Source organism: Pipistrellus kuhlii, unplaced genomic scaffold (assembly GCF_014108245.1).
Source record: "Pipistrellus kuhlii isolate mPipKuh1 unplaced genomic scaffold, mPipKuh1.p scaffold_m20_p_39, whole genome shotgun sequence".
Lineage (NCBI taxonomy): Eukaryota > Metazoa > Chordata > Mammalia > Chiroptera > Vespertilionidae > Pipistrellus > Pipistrellus kuhlii.
Window position 1 is genome coordinate 3,887,029 of NW_023425539.1, and position 18,725 is coordinate 3,905,753.

The 18,725-nt window shown below is 43.8% G+C and overlaps 2 protein-coding genes across 13 annotated transcripts in view; both read left to right on the forward strand.

The window, feature by feature from the left end:
• The window catches only part of KIAA0100 (KIAA0100 ortholog), a 30,228-nt gene extending 21,433 nt beyond the window's left edge, over positions 1–8,795 (forward strand). For 4 of the 8 annotated variants that reach the window (XM_036408721.2, XM_036408717.2, XM_036408720.2 and 1 more), the window contains 13 exons: positions 1,930–2,029; positions 2,264–2,446; positions 2,804–2,925; positions 3,644–3,799; positions 3,884–4,005; positions 4,811–4,991; positions 5,913–5,999; positions 6,200–6,310; positions 6,450–6,585; positions 6,695–6,825; positions 7,008–7,109; positions 7,380–7,514; positions 7,972–8,795. In XM_036408721.2, the coding sequence (XP_036264614.1) occupies positions 1,930–2,029; positions 2,264–2,446; positions 2,804–2,925; positions 3,644–3,799; positions 3,884–4,005; positions 4,811–4,991; positions 5,913–5,999; positions 6,200–6,310; positions 6,450–6,585; positions 6,695–6,825; positions 7,008–7,109; positions 7,380–7,514; positions 7,972–8,154 (1,749 nt within the window). In that variant the 3' untranslated portion in view covers positions 8,155–8,795. Of the gene's footprint in view, positions 1–1,929; positions 2,030–2,263; positions 2,447–2,803; positions 2,926–3,643; positions 3,800–3,883; positions 4,006–4,810; positions 4,992–5,912; positions 6,000–6,199; positions 6,311–6,433; positions 6,586–6,694; positions 6,826–7,007; positions 7,110–7,379; positions 7,588–7,624; positions 7,899–7,971 lie in introns of those variants that run through there. The other 4 variants (XM_036408719.2, XM_036408718.2, XR_004982774.2 and 1 more) reach the window with 4 other exon arrangements.
• Positions 8,796–8,827: 32 nt separating this feature from the next.
• Positions 8,828–16,518, forward strand: RSKR (ribosomal protein S6 kinase related). Of its 5 annotated transcripts, none has more exons than XM_036408749.2 (12): positions 8,828–9,281; positions 9,669–9,908; positions 10,007–10,090; positions 10,222–10,290; positions 13,247–13,316; positions 13,537–13,641; positions 13,821–13,867; positions 14,116–14,143; positions 14,257–14,346; positions 14,434–14,522; positions 14,637–14,747; positions 15,203–16,518. In XM_036408749.2, the coding sequence occupies exons 1-12, from the start codon at positions 9,156–9,158 to the stop codon at positions 15,422–15,424; spliced, it is 1,281 nt and encodes a 426-aa protein (XP_036264642.1). In that variant the 5' UTR covers positions 8,828–9,155; the 3' UTR covers positions 15,425–16,518. The 5 variants fall into 5 exon arrangements, with proteins under 5 accessions (XP_036264642.1, XP_045427052.1, XP_045427053.1 ...); XM_036408752.2 differs by having other exon boundaries at positions 8,831–9,281; positions 13,821–13,861; XM_045571096.1 differs by lacking the exon at positions 13,537–13,641.
• Positions 16,519–18,725: the final 2,207 nt, after the last annotated feature.

Below are 18,725 nucleotides of genomic sequence, written 5' to 3' on the forward strand. Positions count from 1 at the left end.
TACAATGACAACCCAAAGGTTACAAAAGTTATTTCAGCTGTTTCCAAGAAACTTGGGGCATAGGTGCAACGCCTGGGCACGCTTGGCCAGAGCTTGAACCTCTTAACTCCCTCTAAACTCCAACCAACCCATTGTTCAGTGATCTACTCTACCTCCCTCTGCCCTAGGACATCCTGCTCCCTGCATCAGAGGAGCTGTATAATGTTTGCAGCCCAGAAAAATGTTATACATCCATTACCACAATCCATCTTTTTCTTTTTTTTAATATATTTTATTGATTTTTTTTTATACAGAGAGGAAGGGAGAGGGACACAGAGCTAGAACCATCGATGAGAGAAAAACATCAATCAGCTGCCTCCTACACATTCCCCACTGGGCATGTGCCCACAACCAAGGCACATGCCCTTGACCAGAATTGAACCTGGGACCTCTAAGTCCACACAGGCTGATTCTCTCTCCACTGAGCTAAACCGGTTAGGGCCACAATCCATCTTTATAACTCTTTTTTTTTTTTTAATGCTTTTTTTTTTTAAATTAAATTATCTGTGTACATATCTTACTATTGTATAACTCCAAACTAAAACTCAGTACCTATTGCCTGGCTGGAGTGGCTCAATTGGTTGAACCTTGACCGTGCACCAAAAGGTTGCCATTTGATTCATTCTCGGACACATACCTGGGTTTCGGATTCGATTCCTGATTAGGGCTTATATGGGAGGAATCAATCAATGTTTCTCTCTTACATCAATGTTTCTCCCCACCAAGCTTTCTCTCTCTAAGCATGTCCTCAGGTGAGGATTAAAAACAACAAAAAACTATATGTGTTAATAACTCCTCACCTTCCCTTTTCCTGAGACCTTGGCAACCACCGTTATACTTTCTGTCTCTGATTTTAACTACTCTTTTCCCCCCCTTATTTTTTAAAGTATTGCATATGTCCCCTCCCCTCCCCATTGACCTTTGATTTTAACTACTCTTAAGTGCCTCATGTAAGTGGAGTCATACAGTATTTTTGTGTGTGTGACTGGTTTATTTCACTTAGTATATTGTTCTCAAGATTCACCCATGTTATAGCATGTCAGAATTTCCTTTTTAAGGATGAATGTTGTTCCATTGTACGTAAATACAATATACTGCTTATTTATTCATCCACTGATAGACACTTGGGTTGCTTCCATCTTTTAGCTATTGTGAATAATGCTGCTATGGACATGGGTGTACAATTATACCTTCAAGCCGAGCATCAGCCTGAACACCGAAGGGTTTTGGGTTTGATTCCTAGTCAAGCAAGGGCATGTACCTGGCATGCAGGTTCAATCCCTGGCCCTAGTTGGGTGCATATAGGAGGCAGCCAATCTATGTTTCTTTCCCCCGCCCCCTTCCACTCCTGAAAATCAATGGAAAAAGTATCTTTGCGTGAGGATTAACAGCAATGTATACATATATCTTCAAGATCCTGCTTTCAATTCTTTTGGGTATATTACTGGATCATATTGGAATTCTATTTTTAATTTTTTGAGGAACTACCATACTGTTTTCCACAGTGGTTATACTATTACATGTCCACCAATGGTGCATAAGTATTCTAATTTCTGGACAATCTTGCCAACACTTGTTATTTTTATTTTATTTACTTTTATAATTAGCCATCCTAATGGGTGTGAGGTAGGACATGATTTTATTTTAACCTAGCTTGTTTTTCTGGTCTGAGGCCTGTGGGTCTTGCAAAATGTGCATGTAATTCAGAATTTGGGTGATTAGAGTCCAGAGAGAGAAACATGTCTTCTACACTGGGAGATCTTTCAAGTTATTCCAGGAAGTGGAAATCCACATAGTGGAACTACTTGATATCATGGAGATCTTAGCCTAGTTGGCCAGAACAAGGTACTGATTCCCAGGAGTGAAAGGTGCATGTCTCTCTGTCTTCAGGTGAAGAATATCGAGGAGCACCGGGAACGCAGTCTGGACTCTGTGCAAGAGCTGATGGAGAGCGGGCAGGCAGTGGGAGGCATGGTTACCACCACCACAGGTCAGCTCTCCTCTCTTCCCCATCATATGATTATGTGGTTAGGAGTAGATATGCATCCCAAAGGGTACTGATTTCCTTACCTACTCCTAATACTGTAGTAGGACCATTTTGTGTTAGGCTAGATTGAAAGCAAGTATATGGAGTTCCCTAGACATCACATATAGCTAGCTGGGGGGCTCTTCCAATACCTCTGTTGAGAATGTCTTTCTCCTTCTCTTTTCCACCTCTTCTCAGATTGGAACCAACCAGCTGAGGCACAACAAGCCCAGCAAGTCCAACGGATCATTTCACGCTGCAACTGTCGAATGTACTATATTAGTTACAGCCATGATATTGATCCTGAACTGGCAACTCAGATTAAGCCACCTGAGGTTCATGAGAAACAGGAAAAGGAAGATCTCCTAAAGAAGCATGAAGGTAGGTATTCAGGGCTGGAAATGCTTTTAGGAGGGTACTAAGGAACTTATGAAAACAGTTATTTGAGGTTTTGAGGCAATGTGTTATTAAAAGTCTTACTCTGTACTGGACATTAACATTTCATTTTGGTTTACATTTTGTAAATTCTTCTATGAGAGAATAACCTGTGTTCTTGGAGGGAACTGGGAAGAATGGATATTTTTTTATTTTGAAATAAGCAAAGATGTTTCTACCCATGAGCATTTCTCACCAGGCCCTTCTATGGGGTTAACAGAAGTGGTTCCAAATGGTTTAGGACATGGGTATATATTTAAGGAGAAACTTGAGCCTCTTATTTAGCTGCTAACAATTACTTAGGGGCTGTGGATACCTTCACCCTCATCCATCATGAGCTGGAAATCTCCACCAATCCAGCTCAGTATGCCATGATCCTGGATATTGTCAACAACCTGCTGCTCCATGTAGAACCCAAACGGAAGGTAAGCATGGGCCCTTGTAGAATGCCAGTTATCTTCACAGGAACACTCAGACCTTGTACTTTATTTAGATTCCATTAAGAAAAGCCATGAACACCCTAGCCAGTTTGGCTCAGTGGATGGAGTGTTGGCCTGTGAACAGAAGGGTCCCAGTTTCGATTCTGGTCAAGGGCACCTGCCAGGGTTGCAGGCTTGATCCCCAGTAGGGAGCATGCAGGAGGCAGCCAATCAATGATTCTATCATTGATGTTTCTCTCCTGTCTTCTCCCAAATCAATAAAAACATATTTAAAATTAAAAAAGAAAAGAAAAGCCATGTTTCAGACTGAAAAAGGGCCTTGTGTTTGGTACAGCATCTATTAGTCAATAGCAGCAGTTGAAGTTTCACTAATCTAGGAAATAGTCTGAGTGCCCCTGAGACTCATGTGGAGCTTGTTTACTTGTCTTTCTTGGTCAGTTCTCTATTCAGTCATTTAAATACCTCTAAGAACAGTAACTGCTCCCCACTCCCACCATCCCTACCCTATGGGATTGGCTTATTGTGAAATATACATTACCAGATCTTCTGCATTGGCCTACCCCTTACTCTTGCTACTAATAATGATAATAGGTAAAGGGGAGCTTTCCAGAGGAGATCCTCATTTATTTTCATTTCTCTATTTCAGTTTACTTCAAGACTTGTCTGTCAGAAAATCTTGTTCATTTCCTTTCTTTTCCTTTAGGAGCATAGTGAGAAGAAACAGCGGGTCAGGTTCCAGCTCGAGATATCTAGCAATCCTGAGGAGCAGCGCAGCAGCATATTACATTTGCAGGAGGCCGTGCGGCAGCATGTGGCCCAGATACGGCAGTTGGAAAAGCAGATGTATTCTATCATGAAGGTAATCACCGGGCAGTCTGAGGACAGGGAGGCCTCCTAAGATGAGGGAGATCTTCTCTCAGTTTCTACTGTCCTGGCTCCCTAGTCTTTGCAGGATGACAGCAAGAATGAGAACCTTCTTGACCTGAACCAAAAGCTTCAGTTGCAGCTCAACCAGGAGAAGGCCAATTTACAGCTTGAAAGTGAAGAGCTTAATATCCTCATCAGGTGAAACAGCATACTTTTCTGCCTTTTTCCACTTCCCCAGCTGGAATCGATTTCTCTTTGCCCATATTCTGATGATAGTCTTTACATCTAGTGAGTATTATCAAAGGCTGATGTAGTAGATTCAGGCATCTCTTCCTGATAAGCCTTACTTCACTTCGCCAAGAGGTTGAGAACAAGAGAACCCTTCCTTTGGATCATCAATAGAGTACCTACTGGGAAAGGAGAAAAAGGCTAGTTGGGAAAGATCACTTTTGTGGTCTTAACACTGTGCGGCTGAGCTGAAAATAAAATGTCTTTAAGTGATTAGAAAGGAACACAATTATAGATAGAATCATATGGGTCATTAATGCAAAGAGATTACTTTATCAAGAAGCTGTAGAACTGCTGAAACTGGTTTGGTTCAGTGGATAGAGCATCAGCCTGCGGACTGAAAGGCCCCAGGTTCGATTCTGGTCAAGGACATGTACAGTACTTTGGTTGTGGGCACATCCCCAGTAGTGAGTGTGCAGGAGGCAGCTGATTGATGTTTCTCTCTCATCGATGTTTCTAACTATCTCTTTCCCTTCCTCTCTGGGGAAAATCAATAAAATATATTTTTAAAAAAAGAAAAAAAAGAAAGAAGAATCTGTAGAACTGAAAGATGGATTTGCATTCCTATGGCAGGATGTGAGAAGCGATACTTTGAAAAAAAAAAAAAAGTAGAGGATAGCTGTTCCAGAGTAGATTATATCATGCATCATTCCATCCCACCCCCAACCCAAATGCTATTGCCTGTATTGGCTTTGATCCTCCTGTCCATTTATAGGTGTTTTAAGGATTTCCAGTTGCAGCAGGCCAACAAGATGGAGCTGCGAAAGCAGCAGGAAGATGTGAGCGTGGTTCGTCGCACTGAGTTCTACTTTGCTCAGGCACGTTGGCGCCTGACAGAGGAAGATGGACAGCTAGGAATTGCTGAACTGGAACTGCAGCGGTTTCTCTATAGCAAGGTATTGGGTATATACAATCATACTAAGGCAGCTGTATTGAGAGACACTGGCCTATCTTAGGAGTCTAACTCACAAAAAGAGAAACAAAAAGGAGCTAGTTTTTATATAACTACTAGAGGCCTGAGTGTGGGGGTCCCTGAACCCAGCCTGCATCCTCTCACAGCCCAGGACCCTTTGCCTAAGCCCTCACCTAAGCCAGCAGTTGGACATCCCCCAGGGGTCCTTAGCACTGCTGGGGAGGCAGGAGAGGCTTCTGCAACTGCTGCTGTTCTCGCCAGCCGTGAGCCTGGCTTCTGGCAGAGTGGTGCTCCCCCTGTGGGAGTGCACTGACCTGACCACCATGGGGCAGCTCCTGCACTGAGTGTCTGCCCCCTGGTGGTCAGTGCGTGTTGTTCCACCATTTGGTCAATTTGCATATTAGGATTAATATGATGTTATTAAAGGTTACTAATGAAACATGAGCAGAGTTCCCCTTAGATACATGCAATTATAGATGAGAGTGGTCAAATGTTTCCCTCAGTGAATAAGATTATCCCTAGAAATGTGGCCCAGAGGGAGGTATTCTAAATACTGCTTGAAATAGAACCTTAATTCTGTACTGGCATTCAGCTTCCTGCAATTACCCATGGCATAGAGGAGAAGACATTGTTCATTTCTCCCCGACCCTGTCCCTTTCCAGGATGTTTGGGAATGAATGAGACTATTTTTGAATGTCATAGTGACTGGGAATACTACTGGTATTTAGTGCCCTGGCCAGTAGGTCCCATGAAAAACAGGATTATTTGATTTCAAAAGAGATATTAAAGGTTGGGATTAGGCATATGGAGAACCTGAAAACAAATACGTTATGTAGCAATTCTCTAGCAAGCTCCTGAGAAAAGGCTTATTATAGTGGATTGGGAGGATAATCTTTCTTTATAGGTGAATAAATCTGATGATACAGCAGAACATCTTCTGGAGTTGGGCTGGTTCACTATGAACAACCTCCTTCCCAATGCTGTCTACAAGGCAAGTCTTATTTCCCCATTCCTAGCCCATTCACATACTTTCTAACACGGGCCTTTTGTAATGGCCCTTCCACATAAACCCACTATGGGAAACAGTGTGGTGATCTGAAATGGTAAAAGTTTGCTTATCTTAGCAAGACTATTGCTTCTCCTTTTAGTCCGCAGAGGATTTGTGGGCTGATTTGTCATTCTATCCTACAGGTAGTCCTGAGGCCCCAGAGCTCCTGCCAGTCTGGGCGACAGCTGGCTCTCCGTCTGTTCAGCAAAGTCCGGCCCCCTGTTGGGGGTATATCTGTTAAGGAGCACTTTGAGGTTAGTAGATAGTCCTTTGGAGATCCAGGAATAAAGGGCAGTCAAAAGCTATCTGTGCATTGTATTATGCTGTTAGGGGTAGGTAAACTGAGGGATGATGTCTGAACTTAATTGCTTCTTCAGCCTTTTTCCTCTTTAGGTAAATGTGGTGCCTCTCACCATCCAGCTGACACACCAGTTCTTCCATAGAATAATGGGCTTTTTCTTTCCTGGTCGAAATGTGGAAGATGATGAGGTTGGTGATGAGGAAGATAAGTCCAAACTGGTGACTACTGGTGAGAACTTTTACGGTGGTGCTCCAGAAGACTGGGGTAGCCTAGCAGCCTCAGAGAGAGCTGAAGCTCCAGAAAGAAGGCAACAGCTGATGTGCTTGCTTTTTCATAGGAATACCAGTGGTGAAGCCTCGGCAGCTGATTGCAACAGATGATGCAGCAGCACTGGGCCCTGGGAAGGGTGTGGCACAGGGCTTGAATCGGAGTTCTGGTGTCAGAAGGTCATTTCGCAAAGCCCCAGAGGTATTGGCCATGCCCCTGATGATAGAAAAATGGAAGTCCTAGGATTTCCATTAAGCTTGGCTGGGGATTTCTTCTGTTGCCTTTGAATTTACTCCAGGGATGGAAGGAGAGGGAGATGTTTGGGGGTCCTAAATTTCTTCAGATGGTTTCAGGGGCTCACACTCCTTTCTTGCCTTTCCTAGCACCCTGTGGATGATATTGACAAGATGAAAGAACGAGCTGCCATGAACAATTCCTTCATCTATATAAAGATTCCACAGGTTCCACTGTGTGTCAGCTACAAGGTCTGCTCCTCTCCAGCACTTTCTAGAACAGGGTGGGAAGGGAACCAGATAAGATCATCATTAAAGACAGGGAGATAGTCTAGCTTATGAAGTTGGGCCATTGGTGATTAATCTGTGTTGCTTGCTTCCATTGTCAGCCTGAGATAAGGGGGAATCAATAGTTTGCTGCTATATGGGAAGGTATTAGACTTGGATTTAAGTATTAGCTTGGACTAAAAGTGGCATATGATGTTTTCCCTTCCTCTTTCTCTTCCCTCCCCATTCTTGCAGGGTGAGAAGAACAGTGTGGACTGGGGTGACCTCAACCTGGTGCTGCCCTGTCTGGAGTACCACAACAACACATGGACATGGCTAGACTTTGCCATGGCCGTCAAAAGGGACAGCCGCAAAGCCCTGGTTGCCCAGGTATCCCGGCAGAATTCATGGCTGTTTGGTTAGCAGGATCTGGAAAGCAGATCCTTTGCTCAGGAGCATTTCATTGTAGTGTTTTTTTGTTTGTTTTTTGTTTTCTTTTTTTGTAGTGTGTATTAACAAGCAGCCTTGGGATGGGACAGGTGGATAAAGTGAACAACTTTTATCCCTGCTCTCTCCATGACTTTGTTCAGAAGATTAAATTGAATGTTTATGGTTTCATATGTTAACTATTGACTTCTTAGGAAACTGAGAGCTGACACAAACTCAGGTTTAGAATGGCTCTAATTAGACTGTAAGCTTCTTGAAAGCAGAGATCATTTTAGGATTTGAAGGACTCCATTGTGCATGTGTATAAATTTAATAAATCTTGATTGATTGAGTCAGTATGACTTATTTTGTCTGTCCCACTAATATTTACCTTCCCTTTTACTCCTCTCTGACCTATCAGGTAATCAAAGAGAAGCTAAGGCTGAAGCCTGCAACAGGGTCAGAGGTCCGGGGAAAGCTAGAAACTAAATCAGACCTCAACATGCAACAGCAGGAAGAAGAGGAGAAAGCGCGGCTCCTCATCGGTTTAAGTGTGGGCAACAAGAACCCTGGCAAGAAGTCCATTTTTGGCAGGCGCAAGTGACCCGGCAATTCAAGAATGGCTGCAATACAGGATCTGACTCTGACTCAGGACCCAGGGACTTGTGGGGTGGGAGGCACTTCCCTTTATCCACCAGGACTTGTTGGGGTAGGAGCCCACAGGGTACTGCAGAGAAAGACACTGCTCTTTAGCAGCTGACCTGTTCTCTGCAGAGTATGGTGGGTAATAATGCTGAGTACTACCTCACACTGATCAGCTGGCCGAGGGCCAGAGAGGCGTCAAGAGAGCAAGACCCAGGGAATGGCCCCAGGACTAGGATCTGGTTCCTTTGGGGTCAGCTGACGGGATGGGGGACAGTTCTGATCAAGTGTGATAAATTTTTATAAATAGACATATATAAATATATATATATATATATATTTCTCTAAATGTAACTGCTCTTCCCATGTGCCAGAAAGTTGGGGGGGGGGGGTGCCAGAGGGCTGATCTGTCCCTCATTCCACTGCCTTGTATAAAAGAGGTATTAGTGTTATGGGGGGAATCAGCCCCTCCCCCAATTTATGCCAAGGTCACTTGGGGAAATGACAACAGAAGCCAGGGCTGGCCATAGGTCCCCTCTGGGGTATGCTCTGGAGAATGGTAAGAAAATGATTTAAAGAGAAAAAAATATATTTTAAATTTGATGCTGTTTTTTTTCTGTGTTTTTGTTTTGTTTGTTTTTGTTTTATTGTGTTGAGTGCATGGATTTAACCTGTATGTATCCTTCCCTCCCCATCAACCTAAGACACATCCTCTAGCTGCCACTCTTGTGAGAGGTTGGCTTCTTCCCTCCTGCCTAATAATGTATCACAGATATTTCCCATCCCAGCTCTGGTGTGACACTGGCTCTATGCTGGTAGTTCTCTGCACATTTTAGTTCTGGTTATAAACCTCTTCTTAACCAGGGATGATAGGATTTGGGGATAAAGGTGAGGTTTGGTTGTATCACTTGCATCTCTAGTTATGAACAGCAAGTAAGAGGCGGGGCTCATGTGTAATGCAGCATGGGGGGAGGAACTGCTTATGTAACTGGGACAGCAGATTTAGTGAAAGGAGAGAGGCAGAGGCTGGGAATGGGAACAATTAACTGTCGACAGGGGCAACATGCCCAGGTGGCTCTTCCTAATAAGGTAGGCTGTGGGGCTCTGGCAGCCTGTTTAGGGGAGGTGAAGGAAATCGGCTTGAGGCTGATGTGGCGAATGTTAGTATGCCCCTCCCCTGAGGGGGGGAGGGGGGGAGGCTATACCGTGAAAGTATTCCTCCATACTGGGAGGGGCAGGCTGAATCTTCGATGCCTCGTGGGGAAAATGTCCAAATACTACTTTCCTAGATGATTTGAATTATAATCAGGAAATCTCGACCTTACTTGGTCCCAAGCAAGAGTAGTAGTGGTGATTTTGCCTGGTCTCAAAATTATATCTCTAGGGTTGAGATTAGAGAGAGCATCTGCTGAGATGGGCAGAACCTGTAATGCCGCAGGGAGGCAGAAGGTTTAGAATGGCTTCCTTGGTTCTCAGCAAGGTAGCAACATCCAGGGCCCCTGGGTCCGAGGCTGGAAGAGCCTCTGGTCAGGTGTGGGAACCACCAGGTCAGGCCTGGAAGAACGGTGGGGACTACGGGGGCATCAGTGCCAACATCAGGAGCCAGCTTCACGGCTAGTAGAGAAGCCTCTGTCTGCATGGCCAGTGCCTCAGTTCATCAACCTCTTTCTGCCGGAGTTTCCCATTAGGCCCCTTAGAGGGCATCAGCAGCTGAAGGTAGGTCAAATGGAATCACTGGAAGGGGTCTCAGTCTTGGTGAGAAATTTGGAAACAACCAGAATCTCAATTCCCCTGTTCTCCATTTTTCTGTACAGGTTTTAGGCCTTGTGGCTAAAGGTTCCTTTGGAACTGTCTTCAAGGTGCTAGACTGTGGCCAGAAAGCAGTATTTGCAGTGAAGGTAGGGACCTAGATATTCTTCCACATTATTTTCTAATCCCTGCCTCATTTTGGTTCCAGAAAGGTTGGGAGGAATAAATAATTCAATAGCACTATTTCCCTCTAGGAGTCATCATTTCTATCCTTTTATAGGTGGTGCCCAAGGTCAAGGTCCTCCAGAAGGACATCCTGAGGCAGTGCAAAGAGGAGGTTAGCATCCAGGTAGGCACAGAGCCCTGGAAAGGATCCTAGTAAGAACTATGGTGGAGAAAGCACCTCTCTTGTCCAACTGTCCTGGTATTCCTGGTTCTGCCCCTCCCTTGGATTCAACCAAGTAGATCCTGGAAAAAGTAGCTACCGTGTTTCCTCGAAAATAAGACCTACTTACAGGTTTCCTTCTGAGTGAAATATAAGGCATCCCCACGAAAATAAGGCCCCTCCTAGGCTAAACATGAGAGATTTGGTCCACTGATTCTGAAAGAAATGGAGTCACAAGAAATTCACCAGGAAATTCAGGAATTGGATTGTTATGATGATATTCCAGAAGATGATGACATGATTGTCATTGAATAAATGAGTAAATTCTTGATACTGTAGGATTCACAGTTTGTCTGGTTCGTGTTAACAACTACCGTACTACCGTACCGTATAGAGGTAATAAATTTCCTTTATTTTCATTTAATGATAAATGTGTACCGTATTCTTCTTTATGGAAAAATAAGACATCCCCTGAAAATAAGACCTAGCGCATCTTTGGGAGCAAAAATTAATATAAGATACTGTCTTATTTTCGGGGAAACGGTATCAGCAGAGTTAGTCTAAGTCCTTTGTTTGTTTGTGGTTGGGAACTTTTCCCACTCATTTTCTGAAGCCAGTATAAGCCTGGCATGGACATTATCAGAGATGGAAAACTATAAGTCAATCTCACTCATGAAAGTAGATACAAAAATTATAAACAAAATATTAATAAACAATAAATAATGAAAATATATCACAACCAAGTTGTATTCTAGGAATATGAGGTTGGGTTTTACACTTTAAAAAAATCAATGTAGGCCCTAATCAGTTTGACTTAGTGGATAGAGCATCAGCCTGTGGACTGAAGGGTCCCAGATTCAATTCCGGTCAAGGGCATGTACTGTACCTTGGTTGCGGGCACATCCCCAGTAGGGGGTGTGCAGGAGGCAGCTGATTGATGTTTCTCATCAATGTTTCTAACTCTCTCTATCCCTTCTTTGTAAAAAAAAAAAAAAATTATATATATATATATATATATATATATATATATATATTTATTTTAAATCAATGTAGGAACTAATGCTTCTAGTAAAGACAGAGTAAAGGGACTGGATTTACCCTTACCCATGAAACAACCACAAACAAAAAAGAAACCAGTTAATAGAAAATGAAGAAAGGAGCTCACAGGCACTTCACAAAAGCAGATATCCAAGTGACCTGTATGTATGTGTATACATACATACTTACACATGAAAAGGTGCTTAATATCCTTAGCACCAGGCAACTGTAAGTTCAAATCAGAATAAGATATCCCTACATTCTTACCAGAATAACTAAAATAAAGGAAAGGTCCTGGAGAGAGAAAATAATTATATAATATTTTTATAATATGTAGAAAAAATCTTTTAGGATTTCCATTAAGGTTATCTATATATATAAAAGCCAGCGACCAGAATGGCAGGACCAGAAGGACCAGAACCACCAGTGGCTATGATGCACACTGTGGCAGCCAACCAGCCTAATCTGGGCTCTGATCAATTCCCCCTCCCCCTCCCTCTGGCCAACCTCACCTCCGATGATTGGCCCCCAACACCCCAATCGGGGGCAGAGCCAGCAGGCCAACCACCCGTGGCCCCTCCCTGCAGCCGGCCCAGCCAGATGGGCCCCCATCAGGGTGGGCCAGTCAGATCCCACCTGTGCATGAATTCATGCACTGGGCCTCTAGTTAACTATAATTCTTAATTTTTAGTGGACTCACCAGTGTTTATATTGTTTTGCTCATCTGAATAAAAGACATATAGCTCCTATATCAATTTTTTTTTCATTTTTAAAAAATGCAAAAAGAAAAACATAATGACACTCTTAATGTAATAACATTTTGAGAATAATTTTAACTTTAAGCTTAAAATATGAATTACTGATTAACAAAATTTTATGTCAAATATATCTTGCAAAGAATTTTATGACAATGGTTTTCTATATTATGATTTGAAATATTAAAGAAAAACTACATGAGCACATGCAGACATGCAATTAATTTGTTAGCATATAAAGAATTGGAATGTCAAATCGTTCAACACTGAGTAATTAGTTTGTAAGTACTTAAAACTAAAATATCTGCCCCCATTTTAGTTTGGTGATAAAATACACAAATATGTCCATTAGACAAAAACAGCTAAACAAACTTGAAAATGAAGATTATGATGAATTTGACAAATGTTAGGTGACAATTTAGCAGTCAGGGATGATACGTGAGGAAGCAGGATGAATGAACATATACTTGAAAATTTTAGGTGACATTCAGCTTTTACTACAAAAGGGGGAGCATTTCCTCCATTACAGAGGCACTGATACACTGTACTCTGTACCTGGCACATCCTGGGGGAGCTCAGATGCCACCCTTTTCTCTGTCATGTTACTGCTATCATGGGTTGCTGAGACACCCCACAGTGTCTTTAGAGGGAATAGTCTCTTCTGAAGAAGCATTTGTTGTGTTGTCACCAAGATTTGCTGACACAGTTACCTTTATCCCCAACTTCTGTTGGCCTACAGTAAAATGCATAGTAAAATCTTTCTCCTCTCTATCTCCCTCTCCTCCCCCTCTTCCTCCTTGTGCTGGAAAGGGAAGCATGGAGGGAGGACACAGCAGCAGCAGCTTCCTCCAGCATTGCTGCCCCTCCTGGGTGAGCTCAGCCTCATATTGGGCATCACCTCAGCCTGTGGTGCCAGGGAAATCTCTCCAGCATGTCCCAGTGCGTTCCTTAGTATTATGCTGGTTCCTGGATTACCAGGCAGACAGCCCCAATTTAGTTCACCTACTAGTAAACTGAGAGGTGGGACAGCAGCTCGCTTTCTGCACATGTAGGTATATTGACTTCTTGGTTGCCTTGATCCTCAGTTATCTTGTTTTCCCCTAATTTCCTGTTTTCTTTGTCCATAGCGACAGATCAACCATCCTTTTGTACATGGTTTGGGAGACAGCTGGCAGGGAAAACGGCATCTCTTCATTAGTGAGTGGTCTCTCTCCTCATTCCCAAGGACCCTCTACCATTCTCTCCATATCCCTTTGGCTTGTTCTGCCTTTGCTCTGTTCCCTTTCTTACAGCACTTCTCTCCCAAAGGGAGAGGGAGCATATAGCACGTGGCATCAGGTTGGGCAGGAGGCCTATGATGCCTTGAGCCCAGGCCCAGTAGCCCTCAAATATTGCCTAGACTTCTGGTACTTTGCAGTGTGCAGCTACTGTAGCACAGATCTGTACTCCCTGTGGTCCGCTGTTGGCTGCTTTGCTGAGGCTTCCATCCGCCTCTTTGCTGCTGAACTGGTCCTGGTGCTGTGTAAGTGAAATGGGAGTGGTATTGGAAATGAGGGAAGAATTAATTGAATGGGGGACAAAAAAAATATTTATATTAATGCTAGAGATGAAGGAACGGGGATAGGGATGGGGTGGGGCTACCAGAGAAATTGGAAAGGACAGGAGTGCTTCAGCATACTGCCTGCTTGCTGTCTTCCACAGGCTATCTCCATGACTTGGGCATCATCCATCGGGATGTGAAGGTAAGAGTTAAGTGCTTTTCTTTTCTTGGTCTGAGGAGGTGCCTGAGTAAGTTCCACAGATCCAAGAAGGCATGGGGGAGCTGAGAACAGCTCATCTTGGGACACTCATGGGTGCTAAGGATTTGGGCAAGGACCTTCCATGTATAGACCTGAATGTTGAGTAGGGCATCTTTTTCAGTTGGGGGGTATACATGATGAAAGAGAGTTGAAATGAATAAGATGACTAATACTTTCTTATCTGCGATTTTTTTCAGATGGAGAATATCCTCCTGGATAAACGAGGTAAATCCTTTTCTTTTTCTAGCCCTGGAATGTGAGTTACTTCAAGTTTGGGAATGAGCCAGGGCTGGCGAGGGATGGAACAGAGTGGTGCTGTTGCATTATCTTTTATATAGGTCATCTGAAACTGACAGACTTTGGTTTGTCCCGCCACCTGCCCCAGGGAGCTCGAGCCTATACTATTTGTGGCACTCTTCAATACATGGGTAAGAAAAAGGCCAAAGCAGGTGGATAAGTATTGGGCAAGAGGATAGCCAACAGATGTCAATGACAAGTATCTTTCAAATCTGTAGCCCCAGAGGTCCTTAGAGGAGGGCCTTACAACCATGCTGCTGATTGGTGGTCCCTGGGTGTTTTGCTTTTCTCTCTGGCAACTGGAGAGGTGAGAGAATGGGCAGAAAAGAGGAGTTTTGCCCAGTGGTGGGAAGAAGGAAGACCTTAGGAAACCTTGCCTTTTTCTTACTAAGAAATGACACCCTCCCACCCCTCAACTTAGTTCCCAGTGGCCGCAGAGAGAGATCATGTGGCCATGCTGGCAAGTGTGACCCACAATGACTCTGAGATCCCAGCTTCTCTTAACCAGGGGCTCTCACTTCTGCTCCACGAGGTAAGGATGAACACTGCTTTCCTTTTTGACTACCAAACTAACCATTCACTCTCTCCTTTCCCTATCATTGAAGTGGCATTTCCCATTCCTGTAATTATTTGGGGGGAAGGTGGGGCAGATGGCTGACTTCAACTCAGTAATATGTCACTACTTGCCCTCTAACCAGCATTTCAAATTTCATTCCTGAGTTCCTGTTCCTCCAAATATCCTAGCCATCCATAACAGGTCACTTCTGAGAGAGTGGGCCAGTGCTGCTTTCTTACCAATACAGTTCCTTTATTCCTGCCTTTGCCCCCAAATTAGCCTGTCTCCCTCTTTTATAAGTCCCTTCCTCTTTAGGGTTCTTTTTTCTGCCCTCCACAGCTCCAGGAACTTCTCTTTCCCCTTTTAGCTTCTCTGTTAACAGCCCCTTTCCCATCCCAGTCCCTATTCCTTGTTGCTCTGTTTCCCTTCAGCTCTTATGCCAGAATCCCCTCCAGCGTCTACATCATTTGCATCACTTCCAGGTCCACCCTTTCTTTCGGGGTGTGACCTTTGACCCAGAGCTCCTACAGAAACAGCCAGTGAACTTTGTCTTGGAGACTCAAGCTACCCAGCCTAGTCCATCAGAGTCCATGCTGTTCAAGGACTTTGACTGTAACCTGGAGTCCTATCTGGTCTACCCTGGACTTGCTTGAACCCCTCTACTATAGACTGGGGCCCATCTGGGAACCTGAGCATCTCCTCCATTGCCAACTCAGTATGACCACCTTGATGATCCAGTTTTTATTTATTTATTTATTTATTTTAATATATTTTATTGGTTTCGGCAACAGTTGTTTTTAAATAATTGGATCCCTACAGAACTTAATTCCAAATACATTAAGGCTTTAAATGTGAACATCAAAACATTAAGAATCTCAAGAACATTTGGGAGACTAGACTTATAATCAGGGTCTAGAGGAGATAACTAAACCAAGAAAGAAAATGAAAACACTTTAAAAAAAAAAAGGAAAACATTTACATACAAAGTTGATGAATGAATCACTCAAGAAATCCAGATGCTCTGGAAGGAAAAATAAACTTTGTGACCACATAAGTTGGATCTTTGTATGACTCAAGATTGCATTAATAAAGCCAATGGACAGCCCAGCTGGTGTGGCTCAGCATTGAGCATTGACCCAGAAAGTAAGAGGTCACTGATTTGAATCCTTGTCAGGGCACATACCCAGGTTTCGGACTCAATCTCCAGCAGGGGCTTTGCAGAAGGAAGCTGAATGATGTTGATGTTTTTTTCTCATTGATGTTTTTATCTCTATCCCTCTCCCTTCCTCTCTTTCTAAAAATCAAAACATTTTAAAAACTAAAGCCAATGGACAAAAAAATAGATCCTAAAAAATACAATGTGATGACAGTTAATGTCTATAACACAGTCTGGCTGTAGTGGCTCAGTGGTTGAGCACTGACCTATGAACCAGGAAATCACATTTTGATTCCTGGTCAGGGCATATACCCGAATTGCAGGCTTGATCCCTGAGGCAGCAGAGCAATGATTCTCTGTCATCATTAATATTTCTATCTCTCCCTCCACTTCCTCCCTGAAATCAATAAAGATATATACACATTTATTTTTATATTTTAAATGTCTATAACAGAGTTCTTACAAATCAGAAAAGAACCCTTATTTTTAAGGGCAAGGAATATGAAGTGACAAGTCAATTATATCTATATCAGTTGACTTAGAGGCTCTATACAAGACACTGAGAGAGAAATACGTGTTAAGAAATAGTCATTTTTGCCTACCCTGCCTCCCGCCTCTGGCTCCGCCACTGTAGCTGTGGGTCTGGGGTTATCGAGACACGCCACGCCAAGTCTGAGGGCCTCTTGGCCCGGCAGTGGAGGAGATGGAGAGGGCACATGGAAGGTGAGCACAGGCTGAGGCAGGTACATGCACCAAGTCAAAGAAGGACAGGTACAGCCACATAAACTCAGACGCCTGGCAAGTAAGCCCCCAACTGATGAAGGAACAGTCAAGGACACACGGAGTGAATCAGGCACAGAGTTTGCAGGTTCATAGTGATAAAGACAGGAGCACTCAACAGGTAAGCCTGAGGGGCAGGCACAGAGAGGTGGGGCCACACTCAGGGCCAGGCACGCGTTTTCTGAAATAGGGACCACACCAGGAGAGGAAGGCAGGCGCAACTAGGAGATCCAGTGACGAGGGGGGAAAGCTGGCAGCGGAGGTGCACTGACCCCAGTCACCCTGTGAATGTTCACAGAATGCTGTCTCACACACAGCTCCGAACTGAGGCCGCCCCGGCCTCCAGAGGATGCTTCGAGGTTCCCAGGTCAGCCAGACTTGATCCCACAGGAGCAAAGCACTTTATAGTATCTACCCTTGGGCTTAGCTGCAGGAGACAGGTTATCATGCCCCTTTTACCTAGGGCAGCAGTCGGCAAATTCATTAGTCAACAGAGCCAAATATCAACAGTACGACGATTGAAATTTCTTTTGAGAGCCAAATATTTAAAACTTAAACTATGTAGGTAGGTACATTGTTATTAACTTAATTAGGGTACTCTTAAGCTGGCCTTTGCTAAAAACTCAAGGGGCCAAAGAGCCACACATGGCTCGTGAGCCGCAATGTGCCGACCACTGCCCTAGAGAAATTCAGAAAAGGCTTTATATCCTGGCTGGAAAGGCTGGGAACCGGGACTGGGAGCTGCCATTCCGGGGCAACAGGTGCCATCTTTGCCACTTTTGAAATCACCAGGGACCTAAGGCAGAGGGGACTCTTCTGGCGGAGTTAGGCCTGGAACCTACCTCCGTGTGTGTGTGTGTGTGTGTGTGTGTGTGTGTGTGTGAACAAAGGGAACACGGAACCCATAGCTGGAGGACCAGTTCATGGCAGTGCCTCTTTGCAGAGGGGAAACTGAGTCCCAGGGAGCCCAGTACTCAATACTCGGTACTCAGTACTGAGCGCCCTGAAATAAAAAACATTCTTTTTTATTTGTTTGTTTTTGTTTTGGTGCGTTTTTATGTGTTTTTTGGGGGAGTGAAAAATACATTCTTTTTTAATACCAAGTCTTTGAAAGATAGTTTGTATTTTATGCCTATAACATCTTTTTTTTTTTTAAATGCCTATGCCATCTTAATTTGGGTTGGCCACACTTGAAGTGTTCAGTAGCCACATGTGGCTGGCTGCTACAGTCCTGGACAGCACAGTTCTGAAGGAACACTTCCCCTGTGGGCCCTGCAGTTCATAACATTACAGTTCCTCCTCTTTGGATTACATATTGCCTTTTCCAAATTCATACAGACCTCAGAGTGTAAATAAGGTGCTGTAAGTGTTCAAAGGAGCGTACTTCATCATAAACTATTATCTCTAAACTAGAGACCCGATGCACGAAATTCGTGCAAGGGGCTTCATCCGGAAGGTTGTGGGGAAGGACAAGGATGTCCGGCTGTCCGGTCTATAGCATATTATGCTTTTATTATAGATACTGACCTTTAACTGTTTCCAAAACTCAATTCTACCTTCAATAGCTAGGCTGGATTTCCCACCCAGAGGGGACTGAAGTGGCAGGAAATGTAGTTGGCAGTGTGGGTTGGAATCTTGACTGCCATTTACTACCAGCGGGTCTTGGGCCAATTTCATGGTCTCTGACTCAGTTCCTTCGTCTGTAAAGTGGGGATATTTTACAGCACCTACTTTATCGATCCCTATGAATGAATATTAAAGGAGCCAATATATGTAAAGCGTCTGTAACAGTGCCAGGTACATAGTAAATGTTCAATACCTGTTCACTATATTGTTCCAATCAACTCGCTGCGGGCCCTGAGGGAAGTTCCACGAAAACAAGAGACATTTGAAACGACGCAATTACTGCGCGGGCTGAGAACTCCACCTCCATCCATTTCGGACGAGCGAGGCGAAGTAAAAAAAAAAAAAAAAAAAACCCGCTCCACTCACCTTTCCCTTCAAGACTCCAGGCTGGT